Source organism: Ammodytes marinus (genome assembly GCF_949987685.1).
Source record: "Ammodytes marinus genome assembly, chromosome: 23".
Taxonomy (NCBI): Eukaryota; Metazoa; Chordata; class Actinopteri; order Uranoscopiformes; family Ammodytidae; genus Ammodytes; species Ammodytes marinus.
Window position 1 is genome coordinate 17,335,134 of NC_137227.1, and position 12,500 is coordinate 17,347,633.

Below are 12,500 nucleotides of genomic sequence, written 5' to 3' on the forward strand. Positions count from 1 at the left end.
GTGTGTGTGTGTGTGTGTGTCTGTCTGTCTGTCTGTCTGTCTGTCTGTCTGTCTGTCTGTCTGTGTGTGTCTTTCTGTCTGTCTGCCTGCCTGTCTGTCTGTCTGTCTGTCTGTCTGTCTGTCTGTCTGTCTGTGTGTCTATCTGTCAGTGTGTCTGTCTGTCTGCCTGTCTCTCTGTCAGTGTGTCCGTCTGTCTGTCTGTCTGTCTGTCTGTCTGTCTGTCTGTCTGTCTGCCTGTCTCTCTGTCAGTGTGTCTGTCAGTGTGTGTCTGTCTGTCTGTCTCTCTGTCAGTGTTTCTGTCTGTCTGTCTGCCTGTCTCTCTGTCAGTGTGTCCGTCTGTCTGTCTGTCTATCTCTCTGTCTGTCTGTCTGTCTGTCTGTCTGTCTGTCTGTCTCTCTATCTGGCTGTCTGTCTGTCTGTCTGTCCGTCTATCTCTCTCTCTGTCTGTCTGTCTGTCTGTCTGTCTCTCCCTCTCCCTCTTGACCTTTCACTAAGAGACCTTTAATCAAAGCAGAGTTATCGCTCCCTATAGATATCGCTAACAACCCAATCACACGATCCGACAGCACTGTGGGGATTTGGTGGGCTTAAAAAGTGTGTGTGTGTGTGTGTGTTTATATATATGTTGTGCCTACAGCAGTGCTAAAAAGTACAATAGAAACCTATGAGGAAAATGAGGCCTAGTTCCCCTTTTCAAAGCCTGATAAGGAACCCTTGAGGCCTACATGGGTAAAATGAAGCCTGGATTTGAGTTTTCTGGAGGCAAAACCCCCAGAACAAGGGGTCATAAAACGAAGGGACCCAGCCCTAGTTTCATCACACCTGATAAGGTTTTGTAACCCCATTGGCTGAGATCTTCCAGTCAACCATGTGACCATGCTATGATAAAACCAGCAAGCACCCCAAAATCACCGCCTTTTAGCAGTGGAGCCATCCACAAAGCGGGTGTTTGCAAACTTAAACTGAGCTCACAGACTGCTTGCCTGCAGTCTTTACCTTCCCGGATCCGAAGGAAGTTTCACCCAGGAAACTTCATCCTACCACGGCTGCTGAAACTCAGCTGCGCTTTCCTCCCTACCAGCCGGAGAAGAAGCCCAGCGTCTCTGAACGCAACAGACAGTAAACTGCCTCGCCGTCTCTGCAAAAGACGCACGCCACTACCGGAGCAAGCCAGCTGACCGCACGGGCCCCGTCTTTCCCCCAAGAAGCAAGATCGCTCCTCCACCGGCATAACAAGCAGGACCCTCCTCTAAACCTGCCGTGTGGACCACAGGATCCTATCCTACCCATCGCTTCTCATCACCGTCGGAGACGGTTCACAGTAGGCATTTGTCTGGGCTATAAATTAGGCTATAGATATATATTTAGGTATACATTAACTTAAGGTTAAGGTACCAACTGACGAGTCGTTTTTCCCTTGTTAAATGTGATTCTGACAGCATTATTTTCATAATAATTGCCTAACTGCTCACTGTGGTTTTTCCTCCCGCTTTCCGGGAGATGTTTGATTGTTGTGATTGTCGCTACGTGCCAGAACAGCTGTTCCCCTCTGATATCTCCGAAGCAGCATCAGTTTTGTGAGACCACTCACAGATTGAATGACTGTAGGCTATAAATCAAGGTGAACAACTAACTGTGCACTTTCTGTGGCAAGCTTTTACTTGATCTCCTCTTTCTTTCTCTCTCTTTATTCAAACTCTGTACATCCGCACACCAACACATATTCTTACATTTGCGTCGCGATTGTTAAGCATATGAGTGTTGACTTCTGTGGTTTCCAAAGTTATATTGAGTGGGTCGCGAGCGCTGACCCCCTTCACGTGACTTTAACGTCACACGTCACAGTTAGGACGTCTCCGCCACGTGATTGCGTCGCCATCGGTGACCCCCTTCACGTGACGAAAACGTCACAAGCTGTCCGCCATTTTTGGCTTTGGGCGGTGTCCACCCCATGGTCCACCCCCCTTTCTTTTTGACGCTCACACACACAGTAGTACATACACATGTACTATAGCCTGTGGGTTTGATTCTAAACTGTTCTTATTATTGCTTGTGTTATGTCTGCTTTCTTAAATTAGATTAGTTTATGGTTATTGACTTATGTGTATCGTTTTAATCAACTTACACAGTAAATTCTCAAGAGTTAAAAAGGCATTGTCAAAAAATATGTACTCCTTCAGAGTTATTACAACAACAGTGAGAGTAATTTCAACAAACCAAGAGTAAGATATCAGCCAGTGTGAATGTTAAATTTCAGAGTTAACATTTACAGTGTAAAATGTACAGTGTTAAAGCACATGTACTCTATCAGAGTTATTTTAACAAAAGCAAGAGTAGTGACTGACAACTGGTTGAAGGCAGGTGTTCCTTCGAAACAACTCTGAAGCCTATTCTGGAAATCTCCGCCCCCACCTCATTCTTCCTGCTCAGGACCACGATGCTCACGTCGCCATTTTGCCATTGTAATCATCAAGGATAAGCCTCGGTAAGTTGCACTTACTTTATCAGTTAATACACCAATTTTTTTGGCATTGCAGTCGGAGTAACATTTTACAAAACGTGTTATAGCTGGTTAACACAGACTTGAGCTGTTTGTATATCTTCAAATACCGAGTTACAAAGGGCTAACAGCCAAGGCCAAAGCTAGCTTGAATGTGCCTGCCTCGTGAGGCTAATAATTAGCCTATGGAGGCAGGCACATTTAAGTTAGCTTCAACATTGCCAGAGACTGAGAGTTGGATGACAGACCATTAACATAAACTAGCGGCTAATTAACGGACTATCGTCCAACTCTGTCGGAAATGTTGAAGCTTATTTAAATGTGCCTGCCTCCTTTGGCTAATTGTTAGCCTAATTAGCTTCAAGAGGCAGGCATGTTCAAGCTAGCTTTGGCCTTGGCTGTTAGGCCTTTTGTAATTCGGTAATTGAACACATACAAACAGCTCAAGTCTATGTTGGTCTATTTGATATAGTGTGTTGGTGTTTTATTCTTTTTACTGAAATGTTTTTAGTCTGGTTTCATTACAATGTAATAGGAAATATTGCTATGGGAAGGAGGCTGAATGAGCTTACTATGTTTTTGAGACACAAATATGTGTTTTACCTGCATGAATGTTCCACAACGGTGTGCACATGTTAGAATGCATTAAGTCTGTTAAAAATTATTTGGAGGAATATCTGCTTGGTGTGAAAGGGCTTTAAGTTGATCTTCTATATGCTATATTAAAAAGTGCTGTGCTGTAGATGATACAATTGTTTCATCTGATTTTACAGGTGCCATCATGTTGATAAAAACTAAAATAAATATGGAACAAAAATATATCAAGATAACAGAGCCAAACTTTGAAGAATTCTTGAATGCTGGTGAGTATTAGTCATACTACGTATATTGTAAAAACAAAAGGAAAGTGGATATTGTCATGTCATGTTATCAATATTCTAATGATTGTAAATATTTGTCTTGCTCTCAGGCAAGCTAGCTCTCTTGGGTTTTTCACTGCAACCAATGGTGGTCGGCTTAGTTGAGTTTGTATTAAGTTTAACATAGTATGTAAATAATAATGATGATGACATTAGGTGCCCTACACATTGACCATGTTTAAGGGTTTAAAACCTCTGTTTGTGTATTTTTCCTAAAGCTTTCATGAAGTTCTCCATCCCGCCACCCTCTGAAGGCGTCACAGTGTATGATGAGACGGGAACGGAGGTGGACGCAGACGTCTTTGAAGATGTTGCACAGCAGCCAAACGCTGGTGTACTTACAATCAGATTCAAACAGTAAGTTTCTGTCATGACTCTATTCTTTGAGCTAGACTCGGTTACAAATGTAGGTTGTGAAAAACTGACAAATGGGATGTGTTTGTTTCTCTCTCATCCCTCTCCTATACATGTAGCATTCGAGGGAGCAACAGGCAGTTCACTGATGCAGCACTGGAACTTTCTAACTACAACCCTGAAGATTCAGTCATCCTAGAACTTGTATCTTGCACCTCTGATGACACCATCATTCTGGAGGAGGATTCAAGTCCGTCAGTAAAACGGCAGAAACAAGACCAAGATGCAAAACGCGTATGTTGACGTGTATAATGTTTGATGTGGCAGTTTCCTTTGGGAATTGCTCACTTTTTATTGTATTTCCTGTGTTGTTTCACAGTTGGTTGAATCAGCTCTGGCTAAGACAGCAGGTGGAGACCGTATTGTGAAAGAATACAACAGGACAAAAAGTCTGACTGACTCTTCACGGCGACAGATGGTGAACATCCTTGCTGCCGACATGACTGAAGCTCATGGGTAAGAAAAACTTTACTGGACTCATGTTTGTAAAATCAGATTTGGCTGTTCATTCACACTTCATTGCCTTCATCAGTTAGTTTTGTGTTTATTTAGAGACTTAGTTTTTAAACTTTAAATCTTCAATGTTAGACTTGTTTGTTATGTGTTGTTTTACCCTCTGCAGGATGGCACCGCCACGGCATGTCAGAGAGATGTATGCCAAAGGCATAGTTTCCATGTTCCCGTACCTGATGGATCCATATTCCAAAAATGGATATGTAAGTATTTTTATGCATTCCAACAAATATACAGAAACTACAATACAATAAGCAATACGATATTGACTGGTGGGTGTACACAAGTACAGGTTTCTACTTAATAATTATTGTTTTTTTATTTATTTAAAGGAACATTTCTATGATGGTGAAAGTGGCACTGGTTATTTAGCATGGAGGCTCAAAACCATCCAGAAGAGCAATGCTACATCAGAGACCAGAGCTTCTCCTCGTCAGACTGGTGGAGGACCGAAAGCTAGAAGAGATGTATCATTAAGTCCTGAGATGACCCTGACTGAAGAGCAATGCAAGGAGGCAATGTCATTCATGAAGTATTGTTCTGATGAGGCTTCTGTCAAGCAGAAGATGAAGATTACATTTGAATATCGTCGTCAGATCGTCCTCGATGAAGAGAAATCCTCAGACGTCTTGACTGAATTTCCACGCTTCCGAGACGTCAAAGGCCTGGTAATTAAGGGTGTATTCACACTGGGAAAGTCCGCTAGTGCACTTGCTTTGGTCCAGACCAAATAGAGTTTTGATTTTTTTTGTTTGGTGTGGTCCACTTTCATATTGCCCCTTTTGCAAGTGAACCAGCATTACGAAGCAAAACCACACGTGATCTGAGGTCATTCATTCATTGGACAGACATTCTGGGGTGGAGAGAAACAGGAAGCACGAAGTTTAAACTGCGAAATATATATCATTGATATAATATGGGGCTAAAAATAATAAAAGGGCCTACATCTAACCTATAAATAAAGAGGAAAAACATCAAATCATTGTTGTTTCATATGGTCATAATGTGTAGCCTTATGTCAATGCCACGTTATGTGGCTTGTAGCCTACGATGTGAAACATCATTTTTACTGTATTTTTGGTGCTGGATGCGCGTCACGCGAGAAGAATAGGCTCAAGCTGACACTCAGCTGATTAAGCTGTGTATCAGCTGGGTCGGCGCAGTTCAGCTCCAAACTGACACGGGGATAGTATTGACTGTCCCGTACATGGGAAGCAAAATAAAAACACACACTTCTTGCGCAGCGTGAACCTGTTGGCACTGTGCGAGAGACGCTCCCCTCTCCTTCATCTGATCGCTGAACACATTCAGCATTTATATTGTTCTGGGCTCCCGGTCAAACCACAACTAATCTTCCTAATAATGGTGACAACAACACTTTCCCATAATGTGAAGCTGACGGCTATTTATTAAAAAAGAAAAGAAAGAAAAGGCACAGTGCCTCCTGCATTTGGGTCGGATCAAGTCCGAACAAATTCACACCACAAACGAACTGCAGCAGAGTGCGTTTGGAAACGCATCGAGACTACCTCTTCAGCTGGGTCTCGGAGCGTTTGTTTGGTCCGCACCCGAGTGCGATTGCTGTATTCACACCTGCCTGAAAGATGCGCACCGAAGGCAGAAGTGCATCTGAGTTCGTTTCAACCGAACTAAACACGGCATGTGTGAATACACCCTAAGTGTTAAAGCATTATTTGTATCACTACAAATAACCTGAACTGTCACTTTTATGTTTCTTGCTATGTCATTTATGTATTGCAGGTTGAGCAAGACTTCATCTTGCAGTTTGGAGAAAATGTTGCTGCAAAGTTTTTGGAAAGGTATGTTTGAAATCTATATTATTATTATTATTATTATTATTATTATTATTATTATTATTATCGAAACATTATATTAAATAAAATCCAGAATTGAAAATTAAATAATAATTTCTCCATATAGGTGGCCTACTATATTTAAACAAAAAATCATCCAGCAGAGCAAGGCCCTCCCTACAGCAAGTGAACTTAAGGAACTGATTTATTGTGCAGAAGCTACATCAAATGAAAGAGAAGAGGATGAGGCCTCTCTTGGCTCTGGTAGGTTGTTGTACTTCATTTAAGGCTATGAATTTTTCCTGTTATGATTCCCCAGTTTATTCTTGGTTCAGCTGTAGCTTTAAGATGTGTTTTGTTGTCTTTCTTTCTTTTGTATCTGTGTATAGGATGGGACAGTGACCTTTCCTCAATTATCCTCCTCCTCCACCTGATTCCTCCTTCAACCCAAGGCCGAAAAAGACCTGGCAGGGTGTCAGCATCCCAGGCTGAAAAGCATCTGGTTGTGTTCATGAAGGTGTGTATTGTTGGTTATCGGAATGTCAAGAGTTACATTTGTTTTCTTTTTTTGAAATTGTAATTTTTGAAGTAATGACGATTAATGAAGTTTGTAAGGTTGTTTGGAAAAGAAAAATATGACACATCTGGTGTAATTATACTTAAAATGTCTCAATCAAGAGCTTCTGTCGGACTAATCATCAGAGCTGTGCAGCACTTGTGTTTTTCCAACATCTGTAATGTTAAATTGATGGACAACCTAAATCGTCTCTTATGCCACTTTAAACTTAAAATTTCAAATTCAAAATATATGAGATCTAAATATTTCAAACTTATTTTTATACCTTTATTAATAATTACGTTCTTGAACCACATTAAAACATTTTAATCTGTGATCAATGTTTAACTTTTACTCCTATCTTTTATCAGAGTGGAACGAGCGTCCAGGAACATGTTGATGCCATCACCAGCTCCACTCAGCCCTATCTTCTTGCCATTGGGATGAACAGGGATACCATCCATGAGTTCTTCATCGTGATTGACAAGCAAGCCATACCATGCAGGTCAACCAGCTCTCTTGGAGCTTTCGACGAACTCTTTAAGACACACTTTGTGTTTGGTATCATGTACAATCAGATGCTCCAAAACATGTACACCTTTGTACAGACCACTGTGTACAACATAGACATAGGCAAAGTCCATGAGAGCCCACGTGTCGCAGAGATTCGCGCTAGACTGCTACAGTAGAATCATTCAGTGCAAGACATTGCTGTTGCTTTTGTGTCCTTTCACACTGTTTTGCATAGATGAAGAAAGTTTGATATTCCTAACAAAAGACACACATGAAGAACATTGCTATACTGCACAAACAAATTCACAGCTACCTCATGTTTATGGTGTCAAGCGTTCATGTTTATTGAACTCTGCAATATTTCCACACAGTTGAAAATTATTCTGTTGATATCATTGGACCAATTTTGCACACTTAGTGTGTGTGTGATGAGGCAAAGCATTTGGAATCTATCAACCAGTGTAGATTGACTACTGGTCCAGGAAAAATGTTGCAACTAAACACATTGATTTACTTGTGTTATGTCATTGAAATGGGTAAAACACAATCGCACTGAATATCGGCCTTGTTTATTGGTGTGCGTTGAGGTTGCTGAGAGATGCCAGTATTTTGTCAAATTCTGACAGTTATTGTGAAAGATAAGCAAGTTATACTAACTGGCTCAGGTGTAAAAACGGTTTGTTTTGAATGATAATCTGCATCATTTTTCCTGGACCAATAGTCAATCTAAACTGGTTGATAGAAATATAGAAAGATAGATCTTTATTTTTTGGCTATGATATAAAGGGAGGAATCTGTTGATCCATAAGCCATTTGAACATCCACTGTGCTGCCCTCTACTGGCAGCAAGTGATGTGCTGCCCTCTACTGGCAGCAAGTGTTAATATAAATGTGTGACGTGAGCCTGCCACAGTTAGAACTGCTACAGTTGGTCAGTGTGGAGCAAGGGAGAGCACATTCAATGCAGGACAGTCAGCAGTCATCTTTTCGTTTCCACAGAGCATAGAAAATATATATCTGTAAGTACTAGGTTCATGTTGTTGTTTGTATGTTAGTAAAATGTGGTAAATACTGTTACAAATGACCGCGCTAGTAATGCTAACTTCGTTAGCGCGTCAATGGCATTTCCCATGTATGTTAGCATTAAGCTAGCGGCGCTCGCGCCTGTTGTTTCCAATGGTTAGCTATAGCAGTTATGCTAGTTATTGTGAAGATGTTTTGGCTTAAATAAAACATTGTTTGGACATGTATACTTACGTTTTGCACATGCATATGCTAATGTTTTGTATGCATGTGTTCTTGTATTTCAGTTTTACAAAAAGGAATTATCTAAATGAGAGGCAATAAATCACCCTAAACTGGAAGCCTTTGTCTGTCATTTGGAGAACTGTTTAGCTATCTGCCAAACTCAGCACCAACGTCTAGGAAGGGCAGAATAGTAAAAAGATATCCTTCTCATCACGCTCTGCTGGAAAAACAAGACAGATTGTTTTTCAGTTGCACATAATGAGCAACAGAGAAGGCTCAGCAAACATGGCAACTCCTGCGGACGAAGCAAAGGAAGAATCGTTAGAAACTGGTTCATCACGCTCCAGCCAGCTCACCACGTCATCTACCGCTGCTCTCAGAGCACGTGCAAAGGCAGAAGCCGCAAAAGTCAAACTCTCCTTTGCACAAAAGGAAGCAGACATCTTGAAACAACAAGCTGGCCTAGACGCAGACTTGATTGTACTCAAATCACAGAAAGAAGCTGCAGCGGCAGTAGCTGAGGCTCAAGCATGGGAAGTATCCACGCAGGAAAGTGGAGACCCACAACAGCCCCAACTAAACAACATGCCACCACCTAACCCAGCTCAGCGAACACAAGAGTATGTGCAGCTGCATTCAGGGTTAAACTTTGGTCAGAGTACACCTCAAGTAAATCCTCCTGAGACCTCAGCACCACAGAGATCTGCGGACATCGATGAGGCAGCAAAACCACCAAATGGCCGCCAGCACCATCAGTACGGCAGCGAGGATTTCAAACCTCTGCCATATGTTTCTGCTGGACAAACACACATGGAAGAAATGACTGCACCACAACACAGCCGTGATTTGCTCCCAAAGATGGAACCTAACAGCTGTAGTTATGGTCCCTATGGCAGGACGTCAGTCAACCATGACCAGTTTTACCATCCTCAGCCCAATTTACCCACTACCACACCTGTGAGAGCCCAACCGACAGAAACCTCAGATCTTGCAAAATATCTGATGCGACGAGAGATGATCAGTTCAGGTCTGCTAAAATTTGATGACCAACCAGAAAATTACTGGGCCTGGAAAACATCTTTCATAAGTGCAGTACAAGATCTGAGCATCTCACATCAAGAGGAGCTAGACCTGCTTTCCAAATGGCTTGGCCCACAGTCAGCTTCACAGGCTAAAAGAATCAGAGCTGCCTACGTCAATAACCCTCAAGCTGGTCTCAGGATGGTGTGGCAGAGACTCGAGGAGTGTTTTGGAGCACCGGAAATAATTGAGCATGCACTGCTAACAAAGATTGAGGACTTTCCAAAGATTGCAAACAGAGAGAACCAGCGTCTGCGAGAGTTGGGGGATCTTCTGTTGGAACTGCATGCTGCAAAGTTCAACGGCTTTCTCACTGGCCTTTCTCACCTTGATACCGCGCATGGAGTCAATCCTATTCTGGCGAAACTCCCATACAACCTTCAAGAGAGATGGGTTAGGGTTGCCTCAAAGTACAAGAAGGACCATGAAGTGTCCTTTCCTCCATTTGGATGTTTTGTCAACTTCATAACTGAAGAAGCGAAGACTCGTAACGATCCCAGTTTTGCTTATGTCACTAGTGCCAGCACTCAAAGAACAGAGAATTGGGTAAAGCAGAAACACCAACCTCCAGTTTCTGTCAGGAAAACTGATGTTTCACAAGCTACAGGAGCCAATCAGAACAATACCGAAGAAGGGAGCTCCATGGATCCCGATAAACATTGCCCACTGCATGGCAAGCCACACCCTTTGAGGAAATGTCGCCTGTTCAGAGGCAAGAGCTTAGAAGAAAGAAAGGTTTTTCTAAAAGAAAAGCGCATTTGTTTCAGATGCTGTTCCTCAACTCACCACATGGCCAGAGACTGTACTAAGACAATACAGTGCGGAGAGTGTGGTAGCGAGCGGCATCCTGCAGCATTACATCCAGGACCTCTTCCACAAAAGCCAGAGAGCTATGCAACCACTTTAGATCATGGCAGGGAGCAAGAGGACCCGAATCCAACTGCTGTAACATCAAAGTGCACTGAAATATGTGGGAACTCAACCAGCTCCAAGTCATGCTCAAAAATGTGTTTGGTCAAGGTGTATCCTCTTGGGCAGGAAGAAAGAGCCGTCAAGATGTATGCTGTTCTTGACGAACAAAGTAACCGTTCACTGGCAAAAACAGACTTTTTCAACCTTTTCAACATCGATGGACACCCACAGCCATATACCTTGAAGACATGCTCAGGTGTCATGGAGGTAGCGGGAAGACGTGCCAACCATTTTGTTGTTGAGTCCATGGATGGCTCAACTCAGCTCCCCCTTCCCACTCTAATTGAGTGCGACATGATACCTGATGATCGAGAAGAAATCCCGTCACCAGAAGTTGCTTATTACTACCCACATCTGAAGACAGTAGTGAGCAAAATTCCAGAAATTGATCCCGGAGCTGAAATTCTCCTCCTCCTTGGCAGAGACGTTCTCCGTGTCCACAAGGTCAGGGAACAGTATAATGGGCTCAACAACGAACCATATGCGCAACGTCTTGACCTTGGGTGGGTCATTGTAGGAGAAGTGTGTCTGGGAGGGGCACATAAGCCAACCGGTGTCAGTGTGTACAGGACCAACATCCTACAAAATGGACGAGCTTCACTCTTGAGTCCATGCAACAACAACATTCAAGTCAGAGAAAGGCTCAGTCACACTCCGAACCTGAGTCTTCAATGCCCCATGCATCATCTGGAGAGAGAAACAGACGATCTTGGCAGCCAAGTGTTTCAGAGGACGCAGCACGATGATAAACCTGCTCATTCTGTAGACGATGAGATGTTCCTGGAGATACTAGAGAAGCAAGTGTATAAAGACAGTTCAGGTACCTGGGTTGCCCCTTTACCTTTTCGGGCATCAATGAACTGCCTTCCAAACAACAGACCTCAAGCCGTAAAGCGTCTCTCATCCCTACGGCGTACTTCAACCAAGAGACCTCAGATGTTGTTGCCACCGAAGACATTGTCTGCTCCCGACTTCGATATCATCAAGCACTGGGAAAGAGCGCAAGGTCTTGCCGAAGCAGTCCGGTGGAGATTGAGACAGGAATACCGACAATGTTTCGACCCAGGAAAAAATGACATTCTGAGGGACGTAATCTACAGGTGGGAGATGCTGAACTGTCAAAGCACTCAGAAGTCAGAAGAACTGAGTGGTCCACTGGACTTCTTAAGACTGTACCTAGTCAGGACAAGCGGGTTCGTCAGGTAGAAGTGAGGGTAGTCAAGCAGGGCACTCCTAAAGTGCATTTGTGACTGATTTCAGAGGTAATCTTACTCTTACAAAATGACAATGTGTAGTGGTATAAAATATTCTACCAGGCAGGGAGTGTGCTGCCCTCTACTGGCAGCAAGTGATGTGCTGCCCTCTACTGGCAGCAAGTGTTAATATAAATGTGTGACGTGAGCCTGCCACAGTTAGAACTGCTACAGTTGGTCAGTGTGGAGCAAGGGAGAGCACATTCAATGCAGGACAGTCAGCAGTCATCTTTTCGTTTCCACAGAGCATAGAAAATATATATCTGTAAGTACTAGGTTCATGTTGTTGTTTGTATGTTAGTAAAATGTGGTAAATACTGTTACAAATGACCGCGCTAGTAATGCTAACTTCGTTAGCGCGTCAATGGCATTTCCCATGTATGTTAGCATTAAGCTAGCGGCGCTCGCGCCTGTTGTTTCCAATGGTTAGCTATAGCAGTTATGCTAGTTATTGTGAAGATGTTTTGGCTTAAATAAAACATTGTTTGGACATGTATACTTACGTTTTGCACATGCATATGCTAATGTTTTGTATGCATGTGTTCTTGTATTTCAGTTTTACAAAAAGGAATTATCTAAATGAGAGGCAATAAATCACCCTAAACTGGAAGCCTTTGTCTGTCATTTGGAGAACTGTTTAGCTATCTGCCAAACTCAGCACCAACGTCTAGGAAGGGCAGAATATCCACTGTTTTAGGTAGACCAACTCTTGAACAT

At 42.8% G+C, this 12,500-nt stretch overlaps 2 protein-coding genes across 2 annotated transcripts in view; both read left to right on the forward strand.

Moving 5' to 3' along the window:
* The window catches only part of gpr185b (G protein-coupled receptor 185 b), a gene marked incomplete at both ends in the record, with an annotated part of 171,215 nt that overhangs the window by 145,046 nt on the left and 13,669 nt on the right, over positions 1 to 12,500 (forward strand). The gene's annotated exons all lie outside the window — the stretch shown is intronic.
* On the forward strand, positions 2,477 to 6,177 carry LOC307269415 (uncharacterized protein; the record flags this gene model as incomplete). Its single annotated transcript, XM_080052381.1, has 8 exons — positions 2,477 to 2,485; positions 3,274 to 3,363; positions 3,639 to 3,777; positions 3,894 to 4,068; positions 4,154 to 4,290; positions 4,457 to 4,550; positions 4,680 to 5,015; positions 6,109 to 6,177. Exons 2-8 carry the CDS (start codon positions 3,282 to 3,284, stop codon positions 6,175 to 6,177), a joined length of 1,032 nt encoding a protein of 343 aa, XP_079908507.1. The 5' UTR covers positions 2,477 to 2,485; positions 3,274 to 3,281.